Raw genomic sequence first — 16181 nt, 5'->3', positions numbered from 1 at the left:
AACAGAAAGTGGAGTTTGGGAAGGTTGAGGGAGGAAATACAGGTGTAGATGAAACCGCCCTGACTTCTGCCAGGCAACATCTCTTCTTGCTTTTTATTTCCATTTTTTTTTTTTTAAAGCATTTTTTTTGATTTCAAACACAAAAAAAACATGTTCTAAAAAAGCAGCCTTGGTGTGTTGAATGTGGACACAAGGGGAACAAGTCCATGTTTTTTTTGTTTTTTTATTATTTTCCTGTGACAAAGATTTGTCTTCTCAGTCTCTCGATTCTGTTATTGTACTGTGTTGTGTTGTCGTGAACGTGAAGTTGTGGAACGAGAGAGAGAGACAGAGAGAGAGAAGGAGAGAGAGAGACAGAGAGAGGAGAGAGAGAGAAGGAGCGAGAGAGAAGGAGAGAGAGAGAGCGAGAGAGAGGTTTGGGGGAGGTAAATGTTTGGCCGTGTGCTTGTGATACTGTCTTTGCTCCTCTGTGCAACACGTGTACACTTGGCATTCATGTGCCACGACCAGGCCGAGGGCAGAGAAGCTTACTTGCACTTGTGTGTCACTGGACGTGCATGCCAGTGTGTTTATGTACGTCTGAGAGGATTGGTTATGTGTGCGTGTGTGTGTGTGTATAGTGTAGGCCCGGACTGGTGGGGCCCATGCTCGGTGACTAGTGTGTGTCCAGCCAGTTTATCAGTCAGTCGGTCCTCTCAGGTACCAGAGGGCCAGTTCCTATTCCCTAGCCTCCAGGAAGAGCGTCTCCTGCGGAAACAACTTGGCCTCCAGCAGAGTCGACCCTGGATCCATCTGGGTGATCTGAGAAGAGACAAGGTGTGGGGGGGGAGTAGAGGGAATATATCAGACCACCGGCAATCAAATGTCTTAATACTTGGGCTGCAACTAATGATTAGTTTCATTATCAATTTATCTGACACATATTTCTCTCAATTCACCGATTAATCATTCAGTCAATAAATGTCAGAAAATAGTGAAAAATGCCCGTCACAACGACGCCAGCATGTCCTCTTCCAATCGATTGTTTGGTTTAACCAACAGTCCATAAACCAAAAATATTAAATGTACAATAGTATGAAACAGAAAAGCAGCAAATCCTCACATTTGAGGAAGCAGAACCAGCAAATGTTTTTTTTTTTTTTTTTAAAGAGAGAAAAAAAAGAAAAACCATCAAATTTGTTTGCAAAAATGTTTCTGCCAATGAACTAATCCATCCATTGACTAACTGTGTCCTCGCTGCTAAACGCCTTTTATTTTTCTTCTGTTTCAGCCTTCCACACTCAGCTGCTATTTTTGAAGAGGAGATTTTAACCAAAGTGCTCAGCAAAGTGGATAAATACTGTACGACAAACCTTCTACAGGCCTAAGACACACAAGCAGGCTTTTAAATCTCCGGGTTAACCGGAAAATGTTAACTTCTTAAATGTCGTTTTCAGATTTATCCATACTTGTGTGGACGAGACCTCAGTCATTCTGCACTACTGAAATCCTTTGCCGGTTGTCCCACCATATATGCCCTGCAATCCAGACAGGAGAACAGTGTAGCTTTACTGCTGAGCTCATTGAATGTGTGTGTGTGTGTAAGTAAGAGAGTGTGTATTATTCTAGCTTCACGTTAAAAAAAAGTCAAGGCAGTAATCTGAGCAGCTAGAGCTTCGTTTCCCTAAGAGGGCCATCAGGTTTGTTTTCTTAAAAAGGCTCCAATCCAGAACAAACTGATGAACGTTACAGGACGGGAGAAAGTGTGTGTTGTATCTGGTTGGTTAGTGTGTGTGTGTGTGTGTGTGTGTGTGTGTGTGTGTGTGTGAGAGAGCAAGAGAGAGAGAGAGAGAGAGAGAGAGAGAGAGAGAGAGAGAGAGAGAGAGTGTAGTGGTGATTCAGAGGTCAACTGTGTGTTTTTAAAGACTAATAATGCCTTATTTCAGCTGTGACAAAGGTCAAACCGAAACGTAGAGGAGAGAAACATTTATGTGCGTTCAATGCTCTGCACGACAGCTATTGTCTAAAGGCAGAGGAATAATGTAGTACCACCCACAGCGGAGGTGATGGAGTTAGCTGACATGAAGGGGGTCTGACCTACGTTTTTCTCTTAGCTTATGTGAGCTAATCACTGGAGGGGTTGTGTTACATCGGGCCAATCTAACACCTGGGCTGAATGGGCGAGGTGGTGTGACACGGAGATGTGTCCAGGGCTTATCTGATGACTGCTACGTCAGCCCCTCTGATTAGGGCTCCTATTCTAACCTCACAGAGGGATAATTAACCAGCTCCCTGTACCTGCTTTAGAAAGGTCGGGGGGGGGCAAGCTAGCATGGTAAAGGTCGACCTCACAACAAGCAGAGTGATGGGTCTGAGACAGACTATTGTAGGGGAGGAAATGTGAACTCTGACCATGAACTGAACCACAACTTCACCTACAATCGCCTCCTGCAGACTATGTGACAAGTGGCCTCACGATCCGGTATTTTAAAAAGTGCAAATGAAGCTCTGTACATAAATACAATAAAAATCTAACTTGATTTTTGAGCTCCCAAGAAGAATTTAAGATACCTCAAACCATCTCAAACAATGGTGATTTGAGGCAGAAAGCATTGATATAAGTAAACACCAACAATCCACACATTTAAACTTGTGTTAACTACAACATCTGTAAAACCAGAAGGTGTACGAGGATTCGGAGAGAAGAGGAAAAAGGAGGCAAGTAAAATAGGGGAAGGTGAAGAGGCCATATCAGCATCAGACAACCTATCCATCTCCCATGGGTGTTTGGAAATGTCGGCAGTCTGACTCCATGTCTTTCATCTCCTTGTCCTCATTTCAACGTGTCACTTAGACTCTTGACTTTTCAGCGGGGTCCCTGGAAGCCTGGCGGTGGCAGGGAGGGGCTGCCACATCAACCTCATGCCCCATCACCTAGCCAGCCGCCTTGCAGCCCAGCGGGGAGCGACACGCCGTGAAGAGAGGTAAAATGGTGTGTGTGTCGCTTTATGAGTGTGTGTGTGAGTTTGCTGAAAAAAAAAAAAGAAGCATATTCCATCCCGACAGTGGGGAGAACGACCAACAGGGTCGGCTGCGTTCTTTTTCCCACCTCAGGAGCAGCGCGTCGCAAATGGCTGCCATGCTAATGAACCCGACAGGCTGTTATGACACCACAGCGTCAGGTAGGAGTAAATGAGGCTTTGGGGTGGAGCAGGTGTGTGTGTGTGTGCAGAAGTGTGTCTGTGGTCTACATATAAGCCTGTGTGTGTGTGTGTGTGTGTGTGTGTGTGTGTGTGTGTGTGTGTGTGCTATTAGTGAATTCGGGAAGAGTGTTTGTGCTCGTATAGTTCACCAGGGAGAAACGATGGGGGGAGAGCAGCATCTGACTCTCAAAAAGAAAGTAGGGAAACAAGATGCCACACTGACACAGGAGACGGGCGCCATCGGTGATTGTTTACATTGTTATCCAATTAACAGACCATAAGCATGGAGGCATCTGTCAACAAACAAAGCTGTTGTTTTTCCTCTGCTCTGCCTAAGCCATTTTCTCTCCTCCTGTGCCTACACAGCCATGCATGCATGCATACATACATACATACATACATACGTACGTACATAAGACAGACACAATCTAGCTCTCTGCTTTGCAGTTTGTTTTTAACCTTGAGTCAATATCATTTTCATCCGCCAATTTAGATCAAATCAATCAGCTAAATTAGGGGCCGACTATTTTAAAAAGACGAAATTAATTTACAAAGATTTCCATCCGTCTAAATAGCATTTGTGAGAAAAAAAAAAAAAGGTTTTCCAGAAGTTAATTAAAAATACACAAATGAACAGAATAAATACTCAATTGAACAAAAGCAAAATCCAAAGAGGTTATACAATATCTAGAGGCTCAGCATTAAAAAGGCTAATTTTAAAACGGGAACTAATTAAAAACACAGATGGTGCATCTCGGCAATCTTTGATATTTTGTCTTTACTTTCCTGTGAAGAATTGCGTGACATAAAATAATCAGCTAATATCAACCCCGTGTATTTGGCATTATCAAATAGCAGATTTTCAATGGTCAAAACCACATAATTAGCACTTAACGTGCAGTTTAAAATAAATACCATAACTGTACGGCACTTGATTAAAATGAATAAAACACACTGATAACAGAGGAGGCGACACTAAGCAATGCTGAGCCGCGAAAGAAAAGAAAGGGAAAATAAACACAGGCCCTCGAGATGTCCGTTTCCAACGTAATCAAACGTGCAGCTGAAATAACGCATTTTTAATGAAGCCATTACAGGCCCTACTATGTTAATTAAAACCAAATAACTTGTCTGTTTTAAACTAGTGTTGTCAAGTGTTTATTTGGCCAATTACAAAAGCAGTGGGAGATCATTATCTGCTGCCAGGAGCGTTGACAGCACGTAGCGCCGGGGCGTGAACAGAAAAGAACAGACCAGAATGCGGCACTTCAAAGGCAGAAATGCACCGCACAGACCGAAGGGGGGGGGGGGGGGGGGGGGAACAAAAAAAACAGGGAATGGGGAAGAAGAGAAAAGGAGAGAGCAAGCCAAAGGAGAGGAAATACAGAAATACGATTAAATAGTTTATGCTTTAAAAATATATTTAAAGGGTATTTTTTTGAAAGGGTAAAAAAGAAAGGGATTTTCTTTTTTTTGGGGGGGGGGGGGGAGGCATATGGAGGATACAAAGGCTGGATAGGAAAACAAAAGTATAATTGAGCAGGGAGGTAGAGAGGCAGGGGGAGAAGGAAAGAGGAGGGAAAAGGGAGACAGAGGGAGGGAAAGCTGGGAGGCAGAGGAGCAGCAGAGGTTTGAAAGTGATGAAAGGGTCGAGATCCTGAGAGTTAAACTCAGACTTTAACATTACAAATGTTAATGTAACATATGTTTTCAATAATACATTGTTCCTGGTATGGGTTTTCCACAAAAAAAAGTTGAATTAACTTTTTTTTTTAATTCTCAAAATCTACTCCTTTGACCTCCTTCGAAATTCCAGAACCTATAAATATGCAAAAAATTGGGTCTGCTACTTCCAAGTGAAGTAACAACAAGCAAAGCGTGTTTTTGAGCCGAGATCCTGGAGATCCTGGCCTTTAGTTTATAGTGTATAGAGCCACGTTTCACATCCACGCTCAGAGATGAAGCAGAGCAGCACCATGAAGCCGTTTACTGCTTATAAAATAAACCGCCGTAGTTCTTCCTGTGAATACGATTCGTTCATGATAGCGGGACAAGAAAAACAAAACATACCAGTACAACAGATGTCAAATCTATTTCAGTACAACCCTCTTCTGTGCCACTGTTTATTTGTCCTGCATCTCAGGTTTTGTCTAAGAATCATTCGGGCAAATTCAACTGACAGAGCTGGAAGACGGATTAAGAGAAGGTGAAATGGAGTACAGTATCACAGTGAGAAAAAGAATACGCTGGTATGACAGTGTTTGGGTGTCTGTGTGAGCAGCCAGGCAGGAAGGGCTGACAGCCAATTACTATACCGGCAGTCTAAACATGTTCACCGCGAGCTGAAGGAAGAAGACCTCGGGCCTTTCAACGGTGGTTTGTGCTCAACAAGTATCAAAGAAAAAAAGGAAGAAATTCTTGAATGGAGAGCTGAAAACTGAAACACTAAAAGTCTCCCCCTCCTTCCTCAAACTCGCTGACAGTCATAGAAACGGAGAAAGGGTTAGCTCCCTGAGCACGGCTAAGCCTAGTACAAATGATGCCAGTGTAAGGCCTGCTGTAGTGCTGAAGAGATAAGCCACTGATACCAAATGTTGGGGAACAGACTGAGTCCAAAAATTGGAGACTAATAGACACTTATCCGCGGAAAAAAAAACCCACCCGCGAATCAAAGACGTCATTTGACTCGGACGTTTTACCTTAAATTGTCAAAAGATGATTTACAAAATGTGAATACACCCGCGTGACCAGATGATCGCAACACAGCCCCGTTTTCCTGGTCGATGATATTGTAGTTTCAGCCAAAAATACTCAACACAACTTGAGCAAATCCACTAATTTGTGTTACAGCTGAATGTATGGAATAAAGCAGGCTTGCGAGGAGGGGAATAGCAAAAGAAAGAGTGACGCTGCACAAAGCTGCTGAAAAGTAGAAAAGGGAGAGAAGGTTTCAACACTTGTGCCGTATTACAAATGCAATAGTGGTCTATCCTCTATCCTCTGATCCTGGCAGAGCAACAGTGAGAGCGTCTGGACGGGATGGAGGCTTTCTATGCTCCCTCTCATTTAATTACAACACAGAGCTGCAGGATTAGACAGGGGCCTGTGTTCACAGCCTCATACTGGCACTACCACCGAGCTGCTTCTCTCCTCTCGTTCCCCAAATCTCTCGCCTTTCCTTTTTCTGGAATTATCTCCCATCGTCTTCTTTTTAATAACTTCCCCACTTGTCTTCTCTATCCTTTCCTCTTTCAGACAGTTTCTCTGATTAAATCTTTTCTTTGTTTAAGCTTTTGTCTTCTCTGTTCTCTGTTTTCGACTAGTTCTGCAGTCAGCAGCCTCTCCTCGCTTCTCTACCCCTCTAATCCTCCCATCCTGTTTTTGCCGGAATTTCATCTGCGATGCAGACACATCTTTATCTCTGTCTCAAACACATGTTTACTCTTGATTATAAAGAGACAACTGTGAATCCTTTAAGTGACAAAGTTGTGAGCGGGGCATGTGTTTGCTTGAAAATATTTGTGCATGTGTTGAAGTGTGTGATTGTGACGAAATGAAGAGTGTGAGCTACGCATTAATTTGTGTGTTAGTTTGAGGTGTTTGTGCCCCGGCGGTCTCTACAGACTACGATGGCACACTGCCTGGGCAAGCCTACACACACACACACACACACACCTCTATACAACCAACACCACCCACCCCTCCACATGCACTCCTCTCTTGATTAATGGAAATCCCATTTTTGTTTCCAGCAGCATGGCTAATTAAACTGGTAGTTAAAACAGAGCTCATTAGCTCTCTGCCACAGAGCGCGGCGGCTAGGCCCTCTAATGACTGGCTGTAGATGGCCGAGTGCTGCCGGGCGTCAGCAAAAGAGCCATAGAGAATACTGCTGTTAGTGCTGACAACTGTATCCTAACACAATCATAGGGTACTGTATTCACAATGGACTGATAGTAATTAATATTCACAGAATAATACGTGTGCGCAGGTGGGTGGATAAACAGCGGGCTTAGCTCGCTCCGTCACAGGTACGAGTAAACAAAAGCAGCGACACACACTGTGGAAAAAAACGGTGACAAAAAGCAAGAAATAATAATAATCCCTCAGCAAAAACAGATTGCCTTAACTATCGCCCCTGCTGCTCTCCACGCACAGCCGTCGTCTGAGGTTCAGCCCCGGCCAGAATGGAAAAAGCCAATTACAGCTGTGGATCTCTCCAGCAGAGATGTTAGCCGTGAACGAGGACAATTCATAACCTGCTGCTACTCTTCTGCAGCGAGGACAAATTTAGCACGTTATGAAAGACCGCACAAAGACAGAGATTTGACGTCTTTCCCTCTCCACTTGTGAACTGAACAGCTTACATTTGTGTCGGTCTTTTAAAGCCCCTTCACTGGACATTTATTGGCAGAAGGCGTTCATTATTTCGTTGACGTGCTGGCTTTCTAAGTAGGAGAGGAAGGTGTAACACTCACATTTTTACGAGGGAAGGTGGTGAGGAGCTTGAACTCTTCGAAGGGGTATCCCTTGGAGGCCACGAAGTCGAAGAGGACCTGAAGCTTACAGCTGCCCAGGAAACGCCTTTCCAGAAACTCGCCACTTGGTGTGCGGATTCGCAGTTTGCTGATTTGCTCTGCTGAATCCTCGTCAGGCTCCGACGGTAGGGCCTGCTCCAATGACAAGCGGATTGCCTGCAAGAATTTTACTTTGGTCAGTACAGCACATTGACAACTGTCAAATACCTCAGAATAACGAGAGAAAGGGCCAGATTTCTATCAGGCAAATGGCCTAATTGATTAAAGGTGGACTTCCTTGTTTGAAGAGAACAGAGGTAACATCAACAAGGCAAAGACGGTGCAAACACCAGCCTCCTCCAGACTCTATGCATCATTCTGTGAAGTGAGGAAAAACTTCACTCTGTTCTGTGAATACTAAAATACATGAAAATGATTTGAGGAAATGAAAGGAGTAAAAAAACAAAGATTCTAGATGAAATAGTGATTCACTGTGTTGAGTGAAGGCAGAGCTGTTTACATACAGGTGCTGGTGAGGTGCAGCTGTCATTACTGGTGCTGCAATCCTTCTTCTTTCAAGCCTATTAGCATAATAAAGTCTCTATATTAGATCGGTTTACAGTCTGTTGACAGAAAGTGAGCAGGAGTAAAAAGTTACTCGGTTAATCCAGTGATGATCTAAAATGATAGAAAATTGTAGATCATTTACGAAAAGGGAGGATAAATGCTTTCCTGATTAAAACATCTTCTAATTTAGCTTGTTTATTTTAATGCACATTAAAAACACCAAGGTAAAAGACACATTCATAAAATGAATTGAATAATTGCAGGAGAGGAAGGAAGCTGATTCCAAGTGCTCTGGATCAGAATCAAAAAAAAAAAAATCTGAGATTCAATAAAAGTGTAACTTCAAAAATGACCCCTGGCTCTCTGCTCTCTGCTTATAGTCAAATTAAACCAGAACCTCAACAGTAACGCTGTCGCTGGCAGTTATGAAGATGACGACACGCTAACCAAACACGTGTGAAAGACGAGCCAAGAAGTTGCTCCCAGAGTCGGATTGCAGAACTGTTGCCTCACATTAATTAAAGGATCCTCTTGTCCTGAGAATGTTATTGAATTAGTTGCCCTGTGCATCACCCTGTTCCCTACAGCCTGGTGAGGCCCAGAAGGTTGCCAAGTAGCATTTCAGTATTTTTAAAAAGTGTTTTCCTGGTGCTTCATGCTTTATTGCCGTTGCTCAGTCTTTTAGGGAAACCTGAGATTCTGCTGAATATCACAGTGTCAACCAGAGAAAGTCATGTTTCATAAGAGCTGATTTTAAAGACACTACATGTGGTACATTTGGTCTACACCAGAGTGAGAGTGTCTCATAGCACAAAGACATCCATCAACTGTCGTCCTCCACATCCTGTGCTTCAAAAACCGCGCTTCAGCCGCTCCCTGGAGCCTCTCTCCTCTCTGCTCCTTTCCCGTCGCCTCCCTCCCTCCTCCCCCGCCTTGTTGTTCCTGTTTGGCCAGCCGGGGAGCATATGCTGTGACAACATGCCCCGGCTTTATTTACAAACCATAATGCAATTATATTTCATAAGAGTGTACAACAGTAGCTCATTAGCAGCTTCTGGTGTTGGGTGGGCAGGGTAGCACGCGTGCCGCTCCACCATCAGCTCCCTCAGGTACAAGAGCTGATGCTGACTGAGTCAAAGGGGCCCCCGGGGACAGACTTGCACACACGTATACACACAATAGACAGACGCGTGCGTGTGTGTGTGTGTGTGTGTGTGTGTGTGTGTGTGTGTGTGTGTGTGTGTGTGTGGTGGGGGACATACACATGCAGTCAACCACAGACACAAGCACAAACACCCACACAGGTAAGAGGTAGCGTCCCTCAAGAAACCACAGGACACACGTCTGGTCGAGCCTCGGGCCCAGGCTGCTCCACACAAATAATCAGGAGCATCTATCCGTCCATTTATCCGCCGCTCCAGCTCCGCTCGGCTAACCACAGAAAGCAAACAGATGACGGGTGGGGGAGAGCGGTGCACCTGACAGCCGCACAACTGTATGCTAAGATCCCTGAAGGAGGTAAATAGTAAAGTCAACCTACACAGGTGCATGCACATACACCCCACCTCAATTCACCAGCTCCTGCTTTCATCTCACTCTTCTTTGCACAAAAGGCACAGAATCTCAGAGAAAGCACTCCCACTAGCATTGCCCGCTCTCTGGGGCAACTGATGTTTTTGTTGTGTCTGAAGTTTCTGTCATATACACGACTAGATTACTCATAAGACAGAAAACTGTAAACAACAAGAGGTAAAAACGGTTTACACAGTGCACTTTTGACTTTCTCAGAGTTGTAAAGTGCAACAACATTAAAGTATTTTATGAAAATATGTATTAATATTATGGTAAAACAAGGAATCCTGGCACAGTATTCAGATATGTTGATTTTTATTTAAGGATATTAGAAGTCTGTTTACGGTAAGTGACAACATAGTAAGCAGGAGTTGCCTGTTAAGATGAAGAGCATCATTTGTAATATAAATGCTTAAATCAAATTATAACTTGTTTACTTGAATAGGTATATGCAAATGAGGACAATTGTTTTATTAAATATGCATTTCTTCAACTATATCTATGGTAGAAAATATAATGTCTGATTTAAGCTGCTAAAAGCAGCTAATGAATTATTGTTAACTTCTTACATTACTTAGACTTTTGTGGTTTCCTACGTATAAGAAGATAAAAAAAACATTTTTTTATTCTTTTTCCAACCAAAAACGTCCCAGAAATGAAGCAACAAAATAATCGCTCAAAAATTAAGTTAAGTTACTGTTGAAATTGAAATTTTTAGATTTTTTTTTTAATGACAATTCCCCAATAGTGTTTTTCTTTGTGTATTTTTAAACCTTAAAGTAGTCAGAAATAGAAGTAGCCACCACAAAATGCAGTATTATGTTGTGATAAAACAAAAGGGCACCCAGGTAATATTTCAGGTGAATTTTAGCTCCTGCTTAACAGTTTAAGAAAGTGAAGTTACCATTGTCCGGGTCTTGCAGCTGTTGGTCGCACTCATATTTATGAATATCTAGACTGTAGCACAAACACAACACCAGTCTGTAAACACAGGAGACACCATGGAAACCATTGGGCCCGGGAAAGGGAAAATTGATATAAGTAGGCAACACAAGGCCAAAATGGCTATCATTGTTTAAAATACACAAGCGTGCGGACACAGTTTGGTTAGTGGACTACAGTGATATAATTAAGAAGGCCTGACCTGGGGCTCTTTTGTTGTTGTCCGTTTACCTTAAGTGACAAATAATCCGAGCGAGCTGGGTCACCCAATACCTCTCAGGGCCCGAGGCTCTCTGCTCTGCTGTTGAGTAAACAACATTTAGCGGGACTACACTGTATGACTATAGACTGTATTACAACATTGGTGCCATCCTCACAGACAATTATTGTTTTTCCTGCATGCGTGACAGTGTGCGTGTCTGCCTCTGTGTGTGTGTGTGTGTGTGTGTGTGTGTGTGTGTGTGTGTGTTTGCCCCCTCTTCACATACAATAATTGTTTTCAAGTGAATATGTGTGTTTGCTTAGGTTGTGTTTGTGCACAAGACTGTGTACATGAATTGCCTCAGTCTTTTGTTCACTTGGGTTTCAATATGAGGCTGTGTGCTGTACTGCGAAGCAGTCAAACAGAACAATAACTGTGTGCATGTAAGGTGACATTAACAGGGACGTGCCTCGCTGTAATTAGAATATTTTATTCTTCTGAAATGGCTGTGTGCCTGTTCGCCCACACTACACACGCTTCACTGACTGGCAGGCTTCACCCAAAACCACAATCTAATTGACTCATTATTATGAAGTGAGAGCAAGAAAAAAAAACAAAAAAAACAACGGCACGATGGCTTAATCACTGCGTGCTGGCAAAACATGTCCTTGTTCAGCCTTACACTGATCAAGTTGGGTTATTAATTTTGGTAATTTGCATAATGAGAGTATGATGTGCCTATGGCGTATCGCTGTTCTTCTCACCTCCTTCTCATCCTCCTGCTCCTTTTTCATCCGTTCCAGGCGAACCTGCTCGGCCTCTTCCTTCTCTTGGGCTTCTCTCTGAACAAAGAAAAAGAATGAATTGATTAAATGGGACCAAATGACAGGTACTATGTTTCCCACTGGATTTAGACACTCAATTATTTAAATCTAGTAAAAGCTAATGACATGACACAAAATCTGAGAAAAGTAGGAAATCCAGGCATTTGTAAACCTGGAATGAGTCTTAATTTACTTGATATAGGATTTTAATGATTATTTAATTATCCTGAACTTTGCCGTATAATCAAGTGACTAATCTATGAAACGAGTAACAGTTTCAGCGCTAGCTCATTGCATTTCATTAATATACCCGTTGTGCTAAATAGCATTAAACCCTGACAACAACAGCAGTAAACTCCAAGGTATTTAACTTTTATTAGAAACACAAAATTAGTTAAAATTGTACAATAAGAAAATGGAGGTGATGCTTTCTTAAGAAACAATGTAAAATCGTGGTAGAAGTAGCGCTTATTTAACCTGCACATTTAATTGATTATTATTTCCACATTAGTTGGGGAGCAGCAGCTTTTATTCCTGGCTACCACCACAACACAATATTCTATACATAACAGCTCGTAATCACAAAACATGACGTACATGATGTACACGTGCTGGCTAGAATACCACAACTAACTCGGAACGCATTCATTCAAGTAGCTAATGTGTTTTATTTTTCAAAAATACCTTTTTACGGTCAGCCTCTAAAGACACACGGTAGGCCTCGTCCTGTTCTCTCTTCACCGTTTCTCTTGCCTCACGCTCGTCCTGGGCAGAGACGGGGAGAAAGAAAGTGTTGTTTCCATTAACTAACAACATAATAAAAAGGACACACAAGGACAAAACATCTAAGCGGAGGCGCAGGGTGTGGGAGCCAGAGAGAGAGAGAGAAAGCCAAGCAAAAGAAAATGCAGCATGTCAAATGTGGTAACGTACAAACACCAGATATGAAAGGGTAGCACCAGAGGGGATTCATTGTGACCGTGCTGTCATTTACCAGACCCTGAGTCTCTTTTATGTTTCCTCATCTCAGTTTCACCGTCCCTTTCTCTTTCTTTCACTTTGCCTCTCTCTTCCTGTTTGTACAGAGGAAAGGGGACAGGCGGCCCTTCTCTTTCTACCTGCTGTGGCTACAAAGTGTTTTATATAAAGACTGGGACTAAATACGAGCGTCCATTGTGTTAACAGTGCACAGCCATTAGTTTTCCATTTTCTGAAGGCCCATGCTGTGTGCCAGCCCGGATATGGCAAAGGAAGCTTATTGTGATGGTCAGAGGGCTACTGTGCAGCTAAGCAGTGGCTGAGCAAAAGGACAGTGTGTATTGTTGCATTCAAACAGAAAATGCAAAGGATACATTTGTGCTTTTGGCCCGCATAATAGATGGACATTGAAAGGAAACTGTAAAAGAATGGCAGAGAGGGACAAAAGCATCAAAAGTGGCCACCTTCAATAGACTGGCCCCGAGTCACGCAAACATGGCACACAATAGATCACGTTTGATACCCATTTTGTACTGTTGTAATGCGTTTTCAAATGCACCATCTGCCTAAAATGACCTAATGCGCATGAGAAGCATGACGTGAAACATTAACCTACCATGTATCTGCTCAAAAACAATGTGATGTAAAGATCTTATCTTTGGAGGCTTTTCAATATATATATATATATATATATTGGCTACTCATCGTGTTGGCTACACATGGGCTGTCTCTGTTAATAAACTCATATTTCGGTGGCCAGAAGTCAGACATGCAAGCTGTCACACATGTAATGTTTGCTCACATAAGAAATTTAATTTAACACTTATTTGCTGTTGCCTGTGTCGCTTAGAGCTACTTTAATTGGGGCAAATTGTTTATGTAATTATTTGTTTTTGGACAGCACTGTGGCTCACTGACAATTCACAGCAAGACGGTCCAGAACAAACCTCAGCTCAGGTCCTTTCTGTGGACCTTGCGTGCTCCTCTGATGTCGAGTTATATTTCCCCAGGGTGCTTCAGTTTCCTCGAATATCAAAAGATATGCATGTTCCGTGCTCTTGACCATTGCTGGACATTGGTTAGTTTTGGCTGCTCATCACATGAAATGCATGTGAAATGACCTGAGCTGAAAATAGCCTGTGACGCTGACAGATGCCGACCACAAATCCTGCCGTGAGTCGTCTGTTACTAACTACTAAGCTAAAACACAGACACCCATAGGAATGACTGGCAAGTCAGAAAGGTTGGTTGAAGGCACAATGTGGCTGTCCAGCTGCTCCATTTCCAGACAGACACAAAAGTCACTGTCAAAGTGGAATGTCTGGGTCGGGTGGATGTCTGTGTTCGCGTCTGAGTTTGTCTTTGAAAGGTGAGGTGGGGGGAAAAAAAAGGAGGAAAACTGAAAGAAGGAAGGAAGGGAGAGAGGGAAATTCAACAGTGCCTCAGAGCTGCTACAGTGAAGATGGGATTAGTCCAGAGTCAAGGCTGACTTCCCCTTGGAGATGGGATAGGTCCTGTCAGATACAGGATATACTAAAATCCTGTGGTTATTGGTACTAATCACACTGGAACATTATGCTTTCATCATCAATTATACTCTCTACGCTGTCTTTTTGACATTTTCACGAGCCGTTTCCTTCTGACAGGCCACACCTGGGCAATTATCACACTACAATACCTTCCAGAACAGCTTTGCTAAACTCTTGTACAATGACCAAGCCAGTTGTTGCAATGATTATAAAAGAAGTGATGACAGCACAGTAATAAAATACAACTACTCTGCGCAGATGCCATAAAAAAAGAGAAAAATCAGGTTGTAAGAAATAGAAACATGCACCATCATTTTCAAAATCATTCTGTGGTTAGCCAAATATGGAGCGCGTAATCTCATATTTTTAAGATGACATAACGAGCATGTGTGCTATTATATTAAAACAACAACAAAATATAGTTTCAATATCCCTAAATATTACTTAATGAGGTCAACATACAATGTAAGCTAGTCAACCAAATCAGTCCCGGAAAGTGTCAAGTAGTGAAAGATTTCATGGACAGTTTCAAATTCTTGATCAGCCAGGTCCTCATTTAACTGTAAGTTGGACTGTTTCATTTCTGCAAAGTTCTTGTCTGACAGCTTGAGTTTAGAAAACATTTACCATTATAGAACATTAGTTTATGTTAATTATAGTATTGACAAAAGCATCCTTTTAGTATCACTACTCCAAGTTACTAATACTGAAAAATACCAAACGATACAAAGTGTGAACCAACAGTACACATCATGATTCACCGTCTGATCTGACACATGGACATACTCTGAATACCTCTTGTCTCTTCTTGTCATTGATTTTTTGATGTGTGACAAGTGAGTATTGCAGCAATAAGAAAAAGAAGTCTAACCCTCAGGTGTGTTTGTTTGTGTGTGTGACAGCCACTGTTCCCATAACTGAAATGCTATGACTATCCCATTAGCATTGTTGGAAAGGCTGTTTAGTTGATTGGTTCGTATACGTAGATACAGTAGTTAAAAATGAGGCACAACAACGTTAGTGAGAGTCTGATGGAGGAGTGTGGGAATAAGAGAGACACAATACACAGACCAAAACATGTGTGACATGTAGATAGAAGAACAGGCTCTTATTAATGATCACAAATCTTAACTGAATTTCTGTATATCTTAAAAAAATGAATTTAAAACACTTGTTAGTCTACAATGATCCTGTATATTCTGTTTTGTTGCTAATTTCTAAACCTCGGACTATAAATTAATAAAAATTAAAGAGCAAAATAGAGCTTGAGAGGATGTCTCTAGAAGTCCGCTGACTGAAAACCTGTCTGGACGAACACGCATAGAGTGTCATTCATTCTCCTGTTTGATGTCACTGAGTAAACACATCAGTAAATGGTGAAGAGGGTCAGATGAAAGTATTTGACAAAGAGGGGACCTCCTTGTCATACTGTCCCAGATTCCTGTTTATGACATGAAAAGACTCCCACCACTGTTCCCTCACTTGTCTGTATGCAGTGTATCCCTCAACACTTTCTATTGGAGTAAGAGTGGTAGTCGACAGACGCAGAGCAGCACAGTGAGTCTGAGTCCCGTCCCTATTCAAAGACTTAGTTGGTACATTAAGTTAGAACTAAAGGGGAGTGAGGTGAAAAGGTTAAGTATTCTCTGCTTGTCACAGTTTAACAATGCCGACTGATCAGTTTCATCATGTTGTGGTTCATCTCTTAAGAAGAATTTTAAAGACTCAAATGTGGCCACCAGGGCCTTTGAATGTGGCTCTAGTCAAGGAAATTAAGATCAGAAAGGTTTGATTTGTAACTGGAATACAAATACACACCAGAGACGCTGAAGTCACCGATATGAACTTAAACCTTGAACTTTATTACA

At 42.3% G+C, this 16181-nt stretch overlaps 1 protein-coding gene across 2 annotated transcripts in view; it reads right to left on the bottom strand.

The window, feature by feature from the left end:
- Positions 1 to 6: 6 nt before the first annotated feature.
- The window catches only part of faf1 (Fas (TNFRSF6) associated factor 1), a 68613-nt gene continuing 52438 nt past the window's right edge, over positions 7 to 16181 (bottom strand). For both annotated transcript variants that reach the window (XM_031863890.1, XM_031863889.1), the window contains 4 exons: positions 12491 to 12571; positions 11747 to 11824; positions 7661 to 7876; positions 7 to 801 (listed from right to left, as the gene is read on the bottom strand). In XM_031863890.1, coding sequence (XP_031719750.1) covers positions 718 to 801; positions 7661 to 7876; positions 11747 to 11824; positions 12491 to 12571 — 459 coding nt within the window. In that variant the 3' untranslated portion in view covers positions 7 to 717. The remainder of the gene's footprint in view (positions 802 to 7660; positions 7877 to 11746; positions 11825 to 12490; positions 12572 to 16181) is intronic.

The sequence above is a fragment of the Anarrhichthys ocellatus genome, unplaced genomic scaffold, assembly GCF_004355925.1.
Source record: "Anarrhichthys ocellatus isolate YVR2014 unplaced genomic scaffold, GSC_Weel_1.0 scaffold30, whole genome shotgun sequence".
Classification (NCBI taxonomy): Eukaryota; Metazoa; Chordata; class Actinopteri; order Perciformes; family Anarhichadidae; genus Anarrhichthys; species Anarrhichthys ocellatus.
The sequence above is the reverse complement of the archived record's forward strand: the minus strand, read 5'-3'. Positions and strand labels throughout refer to the sequence as shown.